Source organism: Triturus cristatus, chromosome 7 (genome assembly GCF_964204655.1).
Source record: "Triturus cristatus chromosome 7, aTriCri1.1, whole genome shotgun sequence".
Taxonomy (NCBI): domain Eukaryota; kingdom Metazoa; phylum Chordata; class Amphibia; order Caudata; family Salamandridae; genus Triturus; species Triturus cristatus.
Window position 1 is genome coordinate 81176771 of NC_140590.1, and position 13615 is coordinate 81190385.

The 13615-nt window shown below is 45.4% G+C and overlaps 1 protein-coding gene across 2 annotated transcripts in view; it reads right to left on the reverse strand.

The window, feature by feature from the left end:
* The window catches only part of LOC146808871 (phospholipase A2 inhibitor gamma subunit B-like), a 256826-nt gene extending 243700 nt beyond the window's left edge, over positions 1 to 13126 (reverse strand). For both annotated transcript variants that reach the window (XM_085615684.1, XM_085615685.1), the window contains exon 1: positions 12983 to 13126. In XM_085615684.1, coding sequence (XP_085471810.1) covers positions 12983 to 13034 — 52 coding nt within the window. In that variant the 5' untranslated portion in view covers positions 13035 to 13126. The remainder of the gene's footprint in view (positions 1 to 12982) is intronic.
* Positions 13127 to 13615: the final 489 nt, after the last annotated feature.

Genomic DNA, 13615 nt, shown 5'->3' on the forward strand with positions numbered 1-13615 from the left:
ATTGTATACGAGCATTAGGCACACAGATGGTCTAAAAGCACTCCACCACTTTCTAGGCAGAAGACCTATGTCTATGTTTCAGCATACTGAGATGATTGTGCAAATGGCTGAATTGTGTTTGGGTAACAATGTTTTCATATTTGATAGCCTGATGTACAAACCATTGCAGGGCACAGCCATGGGAACCTGCTTCGCCCCCAGCTATGCCAATTTGCATATGGGCTGGTGGGAGGAGCAGGTACTCAGGGTGGAACAACAGGTTGCGTTCTCAGAACAAGTGAAAATGTACCTCAGATACATTGACGACATATTTATATTGTGGAAGGGTTCCGAAGAAAGCGCCACTGAGTTCTCTAAAGAGATCAACATGAATGCTCTGAACCTTAGCTTCACATGCAACATGAGCAGGGAAAATATTCATTTTTTAGACCTAGAACTTTTTGCGGAAGGAGATAGACTTCAATCAAAAACCTTCAGAAAACCGACAGCATGTAACGCCATACTCCACGCACATAGTTTCCACCCTAGCTCCCTCAAAGCCAGCATACCATATGCTGAGTGCTTACGCATGAAGCGCAATTGCAGTACCAACACCGGCTTCGAAGAAGCCACAGGTGAATTGTGCAACAGATTAGCCCGCAGAGGTTACAACCAAGAAACCCTCATCAAAGCCAAATCCAAGGTAGCCACCAAAACCCGTAAAGAACTTCTAGCTACTAAGATCACCACACCTGTAGCAATAGAAGAAAGTCCCATTACTAACACCCCGAGACTTATCACGGGATTCAATGCCTACCATGTTCAAGTCCGTAAAATCATTTATAGGCACTGGAACGCAGTCAGGAATGATCCTGTTCTTGGCACAACCATTAGCAACAAACCCCAAATCACCTTCAGAAGAGCCAAATCCCTGAGACAAGAAATAGTGAACAACGCCCCTAGCAGAACCAAAACTGATGGCTCTTGGCTCAGATTGCCTAAAGGCTTCTTTAAATGTGCCAAATGTAAGGCCTGTAAGCATGGTAAAAACACCAAGGAAATTGCCTTACCATTTAGACAATCACCCTATGTCATCAGAAGGCATTTCACATGCAAAACGGACTTTGCAGTCTACGTTTTGACTTGCACATGTGACAAAAAGTATGTGGGTAGCACCATTCACCCTGTGCATGTACTCATTCTACAACACCTTAGAGCTATCACACACAATGACCTCACATATCCAGTTGCCAGACACATAAACACTCACCACAATGGCAAAGCAGAAGATCTCTCCTTCTATGTGGTAGACAGCATCCCCAAAAACCCCAGGGGAGGTAATCGACTTCTAGCTCTTAGGAGATTGGCATCCCGTTACATCATTCTGTATAATTCGAAAATCCGCTAATGGTATGAATGCAGATGAAGCGCTAACTGTACACCTTTAGCCTGTCTCTTGCAATCACTCCCGTTTTCTCTCTAGTATTTTGCAACATTCTATTCACATCTCCCTTTTATTATGTATTTTTTCCAAATTTGCTTTTTCTTTAATATCTTTGCAACCCACTTCTATTTGTATATAAATTCCTTTTCCTGTGTTATTTCTGTCCTATTCTTACTTCATATAACTGTGTCCTAGGGAGCGTTTCCATTACCCCATCTGTGATCTAGTTTTACTTTTCTGCATATTAGGTCCTTTACTGTTTAGCCCACTTGGGCGGCACCTCATCTACTCTACCCACTTGTCGTCGAATTAGGATAATTTTAGACTCACTCTGTTTCTTAAATGCTTACACTGGTTCTTTGCATTTACTTTCCACCTTGGTCGTGCCTGTCTCTGTCGCGAGTGTTCACTTGAACCACCCATTTACTGGCAGACACCCGGGTGAGACAATATCATCATGAGAGCGTCTTCCTTTACGACAGTAAATTGTGCACCGTTTTTTTTGGGTAGTTTGCTTAATCTTTATCGTCAGCTCACCTTGTTTACTTCACATAATCTAACTCTGTATCTCCCCTTCGGCACCTTTACCACTTCTTCTATGTCTACATCTGTTTACGTACTTAATTCTAGCACCATTGTCATGATTTTGTTCGTTTTTTGCCATGTCATGCCGTATGTATAGTCATGGTTTTCTATGTCTATGATGATAGAGTGGTGGTTGCTCTGACAACTATACAATAACGTATTTTAGTGCTACAAGAGTGTGTTATAGACAAGTGAACAAGGCGGCTCGCCGTCGAAACGCGTCTTGCCTTTTGTTGGATTAAACTACATCTTTTTGCCATTATTTCACGGAGTCTGTGCCTGACTGTTGTTCTACTGCCAGGATTGGGATTATATATATATATATATATATATATATATAGATAGATAGATAGATAGATAGATAGATAGATAGATAGATAGATAGATAGATAGATAGATAGATAGATAGATAGATAGATAGATAGATAGATAGATAGATAGATAGATAGATAGATAGATAGATAGATAGATAGATATAGGAAATGTGTTAGAACATCTTATTCAGAAATATCATCAGATATAAATATTGTGGACTAAATATTGTGGGCAAAAATATGGTGCTATTGGGCGAAGGATTTCTTTTATTTAGTAAAATGTGGTGACTTTAAGGGATTTGCTAAATTCGAATTATTATACAAAATGCGCCCTCGCACCTAATGCATACAAATGATGCATTTGAACATAAAGAAATAGCACAAAGGAGAATTATATGCAACACAAGTGACCAGCCATTGTGACTAGGGTGTAGTGCTGCTGACTCCAGCTTGCTCCTGCCTAGCTGTTTCCTGACCCTCCGACTCCAGATTCACCCAACTTACTTTTTACTTTTTCTCTATTTTTAATTCCCCCATCTTGTGTTTATTTTGTTTATTTCACCCTCTACCACTCACTCCATTCAGAGAAGAGGCAGGCAGTAGGTGCCAGAATACTAACGACTTCCAAAGACTCTGTGCAGATGTGAACCTGTGCAACATCTTTGCCAAGGAGGATGTGGCAGCGCTTACGTCTTTTTGTGCAGCATCACCTCCCCCTCATGTTGGCAGCAGGCCCGACAAGGACTGCAGTAACCTGCTCTGGAGGAGAGTGTGACCCAGCATGCACTGCTTCCCTGGCATCTCCATCACGGAGAAGTAGGTCGTACGCCAATGGACTGCCATTCTAGTCCAGGGGGACTTGCTTGTCCTAATAGTCAGTGAAGAGGTTGCAGCGGCAGTTAAGTGTTGTTTTCATGTTTTTTAAAAATATTTATTTCTGTGCAGGAGTCATTACATCATATCATATACTACCCCAAACAGAAGCTCGCCACACAGCATTAGTCACACAGGTGCATGCGACCCAGGTACCCATTTTGCAACTGAACAAAAAAGTCCAACACGCGCCCTCAGGATCCTGTTTTTGTATTTAAAGTGCATAGCTCAGAGAGGATCAGGACACTGACACATGTTCTTGTTCTCTGATTGCATTCCTCATGGAGCTGAGACTATGATGAACCATGTGCTTTAAGAAAATCATTGGAAGATAGATAGATAGATAGATAGATAGATAGATAGATAGATAGATAGATAGATAGATAGATAGATAGATAGATAGATAGATAGATAGATAGATAGATAGATAGATAGATAGATAGATAGATAGATAGTCCACAAGCAGTGCAGTTTTTGGTTTCCAAGTGCGTTGCCGGCATACACATAATCGAAATATATCCCATGTTTAAAGCAAGGGCTTGACCAGGTTCAGCTACCTGTAGCAGCCTGGATCACAATTAGGACGCCATCTTGGATTGACTATGTATACCTTAAGATGGCATATTACGTGCTTAACATAAACAACATAATATACTCACACATTCCGATTTTCGACTGAAAAATAGACTACAAGCACAATTGCATCAATTCCTTCTACTTCCAAATATTAGTGATAATTGGACATGAATGTACTCTTTCATTCGGAAGCCACTATTAGATAAAGAGCTCAATACTGTTATTTAACCTAATTTCACTATTCGCCATTTTGGACATTTGCACTTATACAATTCATCCGTATGTATACTGTGTCACATTCATTACTATTCTTGTTGAATCAATTTGGATCTTGTTTACACATACATTTATACACGTTCAACTTTAGTTTATCAATTCCTCGATATGTCAGCGAGGGTGTCTGACGTCACATCATAGTGCCGGCCACTGGGATTTTTAAAAATCTTTCCCACCAGCCCACCTTGAGTGGAGGGCACCCTGGGTGCCAGCAGAGGGCGCTGGGGCCAGGCATGAGTAGGCTTAAGTTGATGGGCAGGAAGTGGGGAGTAAATGCTGTAGGGCTCCCTCATGACACTCCTAGTGGGGAACACTGTCCTTCTCCTGGAGTGAAGCACACTTCTGGTAAATTTGTGGTTTGCTTTAGTGTTTTGAAAGCAAAAATGTATGATGGTACAGCAGGGAACTATTTTTGGGATGGAAGGGGCAAACATGATTGGTTACTCAAGCATTAGACTTGCTTCTCTGTAAATTATTACATCTGCTGTAATGATGTTGTAAGTAACAGGACTTATCCATGTCTTGCTTGTGTCTTGCTTGTACCTCCTCCTTTCAGGACCTTCAATGAAGGGGAGGACCAAGTCCACCTCTGCCACCACCAAAGCACAAGGATTCCTGCCGGTGCTGTCAAGTCATGATTAGTTACCAATACCACCACCACCATCAATACTACCACCACCTGTACCACCACCACGACCACTACCAATACCACCACCTCCACCACCAATACCACCTCCACCAATACCACCACCACCAATACCACCACCAATACAAACACTATCACCAATACCAACACTACCAATACCACCACCACCAATATCACCACCAATTCCATAACCGCCAATACCACCACCAATACCACCACCATCAATACCATCACCACCACTAATACCACCACCATTACCACAATCAATACCACCACCAATACCACCAACATCACCACCAATATCACCACCAATAACAATACCACCACCACCACCACCAATACCACCTCCACCAATACCACCACCACCAATACCACCACCAATACCACTACCACCACCACCAATACCACCACCACCATCAATACCACCACCTCCACCACTACCACCACCAATACCACTACCACAACCTCCACTGCCACCACCACCATACCACCATCACGACCAATACCACCACGGATACCAACAGCATCAATACCACCACCACCAATACCACCATGGCCAAAATCACCACCAATACCACCACCACCGATACTACCACCACCAATACAACCAATACCACCACCACCACTAATACCACCACCACCAATACCAATACCACCTTCACCAATACCACCACCAATACCAATAGCACACCACCAATACCACCACCATCAATACCACCACCACCAATATCACCAACATGAATACCACCACAACCAAAACCACCACCACCACTACCACCACCAATACCACCCCCACCACCAATACCACCACCAATACCACCACCAGTACCACCACCACCAATACCACTACCACCAATACACCATCACCAATACCATCACCAATACTACCACCAATACCACCACCAATACAACAAATACCACCACCACCACCAATACCAACACCAATACCAACACCACCAATACCACTACACCACCAACACTACCACCATCAATACCACCACAAATAAAAACACCACCAATACCACCACCACAACTATCACCAATACCACCACCTCCACCACCAGTACCACCAACACCAATACCAATAACACCGCCAATACAACTACCACCACCAATACCACAATATCACAACCACCTACACCAATACCACCACCAATACCACCAGCACTAATATCACCAGCACTAATACCACCACCAATACCACTTCCACCAATACCCCCACCATCACCAATACCACCCCCATCACCAATACCACCACCACCAATACCGCCATCACCACTAATACCACCACCAATATCACCACGATTACCACCGCAACCAATACCACCACCACTAATACCACCACCACTACCAATACCAACACCAATGCCATCACCAATACCACCACCACGACCACCAATACCACCACCATTACCACCAATACCACCACCACCAATGCCACATCACCAACACCAATGCCACCAATACCACCATCACCAATACCAATACCACCACCAATCCCATCACCAATACCACCACCAATACCACTACCACCACCAATACCACCACCAATACCACCACCACTAATACCACACCACCACCACAATATCACCAATCCCACCACCACCAATACCAATAGCACCACCAATCCAATACCACCACCAATACCAATACCACCACTACCCACCACCAATACCACCACCACCACCAATGACAGTAACACCACCACCAATGCCAATACCACCACCACCTATACCAATACCACCACCAAAAATACCAATACTACCACCAATACCACCACCACCAATCCGACAACCACCAATACCACCAAATTCACAAAATCCTCAGCACACGTCTGTAGAGTAATATTAAATACCAATGCAAGTATACACAAATTATAAATACAGTTTCACAAATCTTCTCTTGCTTTTATTCTTTTCTTTCTGATCAACCCACACGTGTTTTGTCGCACAAACTGGGAAATCGTCCTGCGGTTTTCTCAAGGTTTCAATGTCATTGGTAGGAACTTTCCATGTGGAGATAATTCCATCCCACACACTTTAAACTGTGAGTGAGTCTAGTATCCTTGCTTCAAGGTGAGCAAATCCGTAATTTTCAGTAAAAGCACCCCGCTCCGCGCCGTAATAGAGCCGCAACTAGATCAGTCTGTCCGGTCCTCAAGCACGAGCTACGATTGTTCCTAAGGCGCCATATAACCTATTATTATACCACTGCCTTTTAAATTTGGACACCAATATCACCAATGCCACCACAACCAATACCACCGACACCAGCACCACCGATACCCCCACCACCAATACCACCACCAGCAGTACCACCAATATCAATAACAGCACCACCACCACCAAAGCCACCACCACCAATACCGCCAGCTCAGCGCCTCTTGCTCAGTAGTAACATCAGGGGCACTGTACGAGGCCAGACCTGTAGCCGAGACCATTCCTTCTTCTCTCCAAGCCTGCCATAAAGCCTTTATAAATCATGTGAGCCATATGGGTCAATAAGAACCCGGCGGCCATGAGTGGACCGTTTTGAATATTAATATTCACATATATCCTTGGCCATGACCAATATATTAATGACACACAGTTATGAGCACACGATGAATAACTAAGGAGATCATGTGCTGCAATTCCCTTGCCAATTGAGTTGGCTTGGTTTAATATTCCGATTCATTAGTTGGCCCTTTTTTCCTTCTGTTTGTGGGATCATTTAATTAATGATCTAAAGGACATAACGATATAATTCACATTTTGTTTTTAATTATTTCTATTCCACTCTTATTTCTTGGTGGATCCAACATAATTGTGACATTCTTTTCAGGCTGGATTCCCTTCAGATATAGATGTTGTATTCAAATTTCTTGGACGCTCAGTTAATTATTACCTTGTCCTGATGATGACCGTGTATTTTCACAATGGTCGAAACTTCGTTGACGCACATATGTGGCCAAAACTGAAGAAGGACGCATTGTTTTGCTTAATGTTGTTTCAATTTTGTCCTGAACTCCTTATGTTTGTATAATTTCTTCCCTCAGCCACCTGTCTGGTTACACATTGTACTGTTAATTCATTTCTTGTTGCTAGTGTACTGTCCTGTTCTACATGTTTTAGTATTTAAGGAATTTGATACATTTTTCTAACTTTGTAATTTATTTGTACATGGGTTGCCACTTTTTCGTCTTCTTTTTCCCTCTTTCTTCTCCCCCTCTTTTTCCTTTTCATTGATTTTTCTAGTTGGTAAATTCTGTTGCACGGACTTAGGTTTGCTGTATGTATTGTTACCTTGAACCTTTGTTAGGATTTTAGTGCCATAAAGCACAGCCCACCCTGCACCAGGAGGTGAAGCCAGGGCCCTACTACAGTTGGATTGTTTTTTAATTAGGCCAAAGATAGCAATGACATTACGCAATGCCACACTTCACACTCAACTCACAGAGAGGGCAGGAAATAGCCCCCCCACCGCTGTTCCTCTTGAGCCGCAACAGTGTAATCACCGAGCGAAAGGTGTTGGAGCGCTTTGTTAGTGTTTATAGCTTCGATCATATGTAACCCTCACTTTACACTTTGTGTCTGTGTAATTTACAAACTTACACATCTTCTTCACTGCACTATTTATCACTACTTTGAAGACGTCGCAGGGCGGTCTCTTCCTCTAATATTTACAATCTAACAAGCAGTCGAGAATGCCCTTAATTGTAATGCAATAGGTCTCGCATTTGCGAGATTTTGAGCTATTAGTATTGTTAATGACGATGCCTTTGATTTATGTTTTAAAACTCAAAACATTAATAAAAGCATTGTCATTTAAAATACCAACAACTCAAACTCCTGTCAATGCGAGACCTATTGCATTGCAAATGCTTGTCTTACTGTGGCAGTGACCTTTACCTTACCCTTCTTTTATTTTTCTGCTCTCCCTTCCATTCTATTTCCTTTAATCTTTGTTTTTCCAATGCTTTCCTAGTCATTCCCACCTAATATTAAAATGTTTAAAGTGTTTCATTTTTTACTTTTTTAATTTTTAAAATGAAAAACAACACCTTTCAACAATCGGGGGGGGGGAGCTGTGTTTAGCAATAACCTACGATTTAGAAACACCTGCTGCAGAGTTCCTTGTGTGTCCACCTTTCAGGCAACAATAAAATTTCATGATAACTCTTGTGATTAATTTTCCTGTGCATAGAGTCCAGAGGTTCCCCGAAAGTGTACAGGGCTCAATGTAAAACCGAAAGTGCTCTGTTAGTGGTAGCGTGGACAAGCAGCCTCAGGCCTAACACAGAGCAGTGTAAGACATTTGTTGCACAATACTGATCAATAATGTACACATGACTCAAGAAGGAGATCCAGGCCAATTTTAGAAAATTATACTTTGTTTGAATTTTATTTTAAGACCAAGATCTTCATAATAAGGTAAGTATGTTTTTAATTAAAAAATATTTTGCACTTTAAAAAATTGACACAAAATATTTTCAGAACAGTTCAATGTTACCCTATGGGGAAAACAGTTTTGAGGTTAATCAGGTAAGTATGCAACTTACAGTTGCAATCTTCGCGACCAAAGATCAACAGTGGGCAAGGAGTAGGTAAGTGCCAACATTACACCGTCAGCGGCACAGGAGCGGCCGGGTGCTGAGGTCAAAATTGGAGTTCGGTCCCATGTTTTTCAATGGAGACTGGAGGTCCTTGGAGCCACGCTGCTTGCAGGTAAGTGGAATAGTTACAGGGGCCAAGCTTTGGGTGTTAGGACCAGCAAGGGGGGGCACAAAGGAGCACTAAACATACACCACCAGCAGCACAGTGGTTACCGGGCGCAGGGTGAAAACACAGTTTTGAACCCCCAATGCAATCCTTTGGAGTTTCTTATTTTTGGAAACAGCCTGCAGGCGTTGAACCGAAGGGTTCAGGAAGAACACCAGCAACAGTACAGGAAAGTTGAGGTGTTGGTGGTCACAGGGGCACTGCTGGTCGAGCTCACCAAGGCCCAGACACTGCCGGTGCAGAGGTACCTTTAGATGTCGGAAATCTTCTTACCGGGGTTGGTCACGGTGCGGGACACCCTTTGGATTCACTCTGCAGGTACCGTTGTTGGGGTCAGGTGAGGTTGGCCAACCCTGGATTCGGAGTCCTGGTAGCTGGGGAGACTTCACTGTGCCATTGGCCACTCATACTCGGGCCCTTGAGTCGGGTGCAGAGTGGGCATGAGTCACAGATCCACCTGGATCCATAGACTTTGCTGTTGGTTTCTTCTGGACAGGTCCACTGTCCACAGTAGATTGAAGTCTTTGTTGAAGGCAACAGTCCTCCCAGGGGTTTCAGAGGTCACTGGTTCAAAAGACAGGTCGCAGGCTCTTCGAAGCTGGAGACAGGCTGGAGCCAAGACAGACATCGTCTTCAGTTTTCTTTGGAGGGTTGTCTTCTTTCTTCGTAGGTCATCGCAGATCTAGTTTCCAGGTCCGGGGGAGCCACCTAGATATTAGATTTAGGAGCATTTTAGGGGAGTAGCAGGTAGGACCAATGGACACCTTACCTGGGGTGACTACATCCTCCATTATGCCACCCTCCTGTGGGAGGGGGCATAGACCAAGCCCTGAATGGCGGGATCTCACCATCTTCAAGATGGTGGGGACTGAAAGATGGGCTTCACCTCGCCTCTCCCACCTTAGGGATGGGGTTATCAGAGGTAGACATATCTCCTATTCTTCTATGCTTTCCTGCAGGTTTTCCCATCCAAAGTGGCGGTGTAAACCCGGGGCTGCCATCTGCTGCTAGCAGCAGAGGCTGGGGGTCACATTACAAAGGCGGCAGACCTTTGAAGCTTCCCTCTTCAAGCATTCGCCCATCCCGAGGGGAGGAGGAGTGACACCTCTGCCCCAGCTGTGCATCGTTTCTGGTCCCAGTGAGCAGGGGCTCTCTACCCAGGGGTCCAGAAACATGTCTGTGTGTGGCAGGCTGCCTAAAGCCAGTCAGTGCCTGCACCAGGGCCAGTAGGTTTTCAGGGTTCATCTCTAAGGTGCCCTCTGAGTATGTTTTCATAAATCTCACACTGGCATCACCATGGTTTATTACAAGGAGCTGTTTAGTACCATACACTGGGCCCTGTGAAGCCATCAAGGTGCTGCGGAACTCAAGTTGTTAAGTTACCAGCCCATGTACTCTCTATGGCTTCCATGGCACTTACAATATTAAGGAATAGACCCCAATAATGTAGGCGCATATCTGCTCATGCAGATATGCCCACACCTGGGATCAGTGGTGGCTGAGACATATGGACACTGGTGCGGCGGGTGGAGGGAGCGCACAGGGTGGGAGGTGGAGGAAAAAAAGAACAAAAAGAATAAATAAACTTACCTCATGCTGCTCCTGCTGCCTAGCTCCTCAGAGCTTCTCTGCTTCCTGGTCCTAGTGGACAAGGGGACAGCAGACGATTCCCCATCCAATCCCCGCGCTGCTCTCATGCTCCATGAGAGCAGCCCGGGGGTTGGCCTGAATGGGCTTCTTTGACGCTCCGTTCAGGTCTGGGGGTCTGTGCTGTTTCTCTAACCAGACAGGTTGAAAAAACCTAACTGGGCATGTCTGTTTGGCCGGCCTAAGACGGCCGGCCAAACAGACATGCCCAGTTAGTTGTGCACATCACTCTGCCCCCTCTCATTGTCTGGTCCGCCCATCGATATGGTTTTATTTTTTGGCTGCTGGCTGAGGCAGTGGGGTGCGGCTCCTCTGCCAATGTGGAGGAGCCGCCCATGCCTGGGATATAGTGCACCCTGCCGCAGGGCTCGTAAGGCCCCCTAGAGCGGTGACGTACCTATATCTTAGGCAGTGCTAGCTGGCATGGCACACAGGCATGTCGAATTGGTCATTTTTTTCAACTCACAGGGACATGCCAGCTGCATGGTCCTAGTGAGGGGGTTCCAGGGACTCCCTTCAGCCTCCAGGCCCTGGGTACCCAGGGTACCCCTTACTAGGGACTTATAGGGCAGAAGTACCAGTTATGGACATGTTTTTAGGGAAAGAACACTGGCACTGAAGTGTGTGCGTGTGTGTGTGCGTGCGTGTGTGTGTGTGTGTGTGTGTGTGACTGCCACAGATCTCCATTGTCTCACAACCATAGTTTTGAAAGGAGTTGTATTTAACTTTGCAGTCTATTCATTCTTCTAAAACCACTTTAAGTATCTGGTGAAAGTGCCAACCCAGGAATAAATTTAAACTTTTCTTCAATGCAGACGGTCTTGGATTAATCAGCGCCAACTGCTGAAAATAGTGCGACATGTAAAATAACCTCTATGGGGAACAGAATCACATTTAAAAAATCCTGTGCCCTTGAGAAAGAGGAACACTGTGTGACAGAGTACAGTCTGCTTGCAGTGGGAACTAAAATTAATGTTGTTTTTTCCTTTCCTTAGACCATCCCGCTGTCTCGATTGAAGGCCTGGTCCCGGAATCCGGGGTAATTATGTAGGCGATACAGAGAATAGTCTAAAAATGACATTGTGTGTGTGTTAATTCCCTATTACTTGCTAGAATAGAGTAATATGTATGTAGGGGCAGATTTATGAGCCCCTTGCACCACTTTTGCGTCACTTTTAACATGGGAAAAGTGACGCAAAAGTGGCGCAAGGGGCTCATAAATCTGCCCCGTAGTGTATATCTTGAACGCAATGTTTATGTCAGACAAGGATATGCTGGTCCCACAACCTGCAGAGGTCGCACCAATATTACATCAATGTTAATTGCAGCGCAAGTCTCTAAGGTGTCTCTGCACACTGATAGGGTACACCTTCCGCAGGAGCTCAGTTATTTAGCACAGAGGGAGTTCCAGTAGGGCCGCCCAGCCCTTCATGCTTCAGTAGCAGAAAGGAAACCAGGCACCTCTCTTTATGGACGCGGAACGGGTGTCGGAGACATGAGACTACAGCCAGAATATTGAACCGCTCTTACCTGCAACTGTCGAAAGTTTAGACGCAGCTTGACTTCCAGTGTTAAATGCTATTATACTGCAAAGAAAAGGCAAATGCCGATTTTTGTAAGCGCCTAGAAGTCGTCAATTGCTCACGTTAGCTCTTGAGGCGTACTATACAAGTCTCCGCACTCAATAATTATAAAATCCGACCCCTTGTGGACAGGTACAGGGCGGTACCCGCAGAGCAAGGCCCAAGACGGCGTCGGGCACAGCCCGAGTCGCCTCTTCTAGGCACCTATTAACATGGGGGCACTTAACACTTTTAACTTCACGAGGCGCCCACATACACACAGTTCATGTTCCCTACTCAGACGGCGTAGGACGACCCACCTTTAACCAGGAGACCAGCGAAGACGCAGACAAAGTACAGAGCGACCGCCATGGTCCGAGTCGAGCGCTGCGGAGCTCACGTCCAAGTGTAGCGCTGCGCAACTCGCATCCGAGTCTGACGCTGCGCGGCTCACATCCGAGTCTGGAGGTGAAGCACCTGCTGTGGGTCTCAGGGCCGAGCCGACGCTGCGCGCTCAGGGGCGGCTCCGGCGCTGCGAGGCTCAGGGGCGTCTCTGCGGCGGCTTTGGGCATGAGCTGTATGTGTATTTATAGTTATAACAGGCCCAGGGATAGAAGAGAAAGAGAGGGCGCGCTAGGAATAGATACAAAAACTACAGTGTCTGGGAGAGGCAGGGAGTTTGTGTCTGCAGCCCCGAGGGCGTGGCTGAAGGGCACGGTGGTCTGTGGGTACTGCCGAACGCCTGACAGAGGCAATTGCCATCTTGCAAAGGCGCAAGTGCATCCACCCTCCTGCAGTCCTGCACAAAGCTGCAGGCTGACCCTACGTGCACTTTCGCCATCCTTGTGTGCAGACGTGCAATCCTCTCGTGCAACCCGTTATGTCCATCAAAGGCCCAATGGTGTCTCGGTTGCAAACTACCCACCTGCAATTGGCAGTAACGCGGGATACGC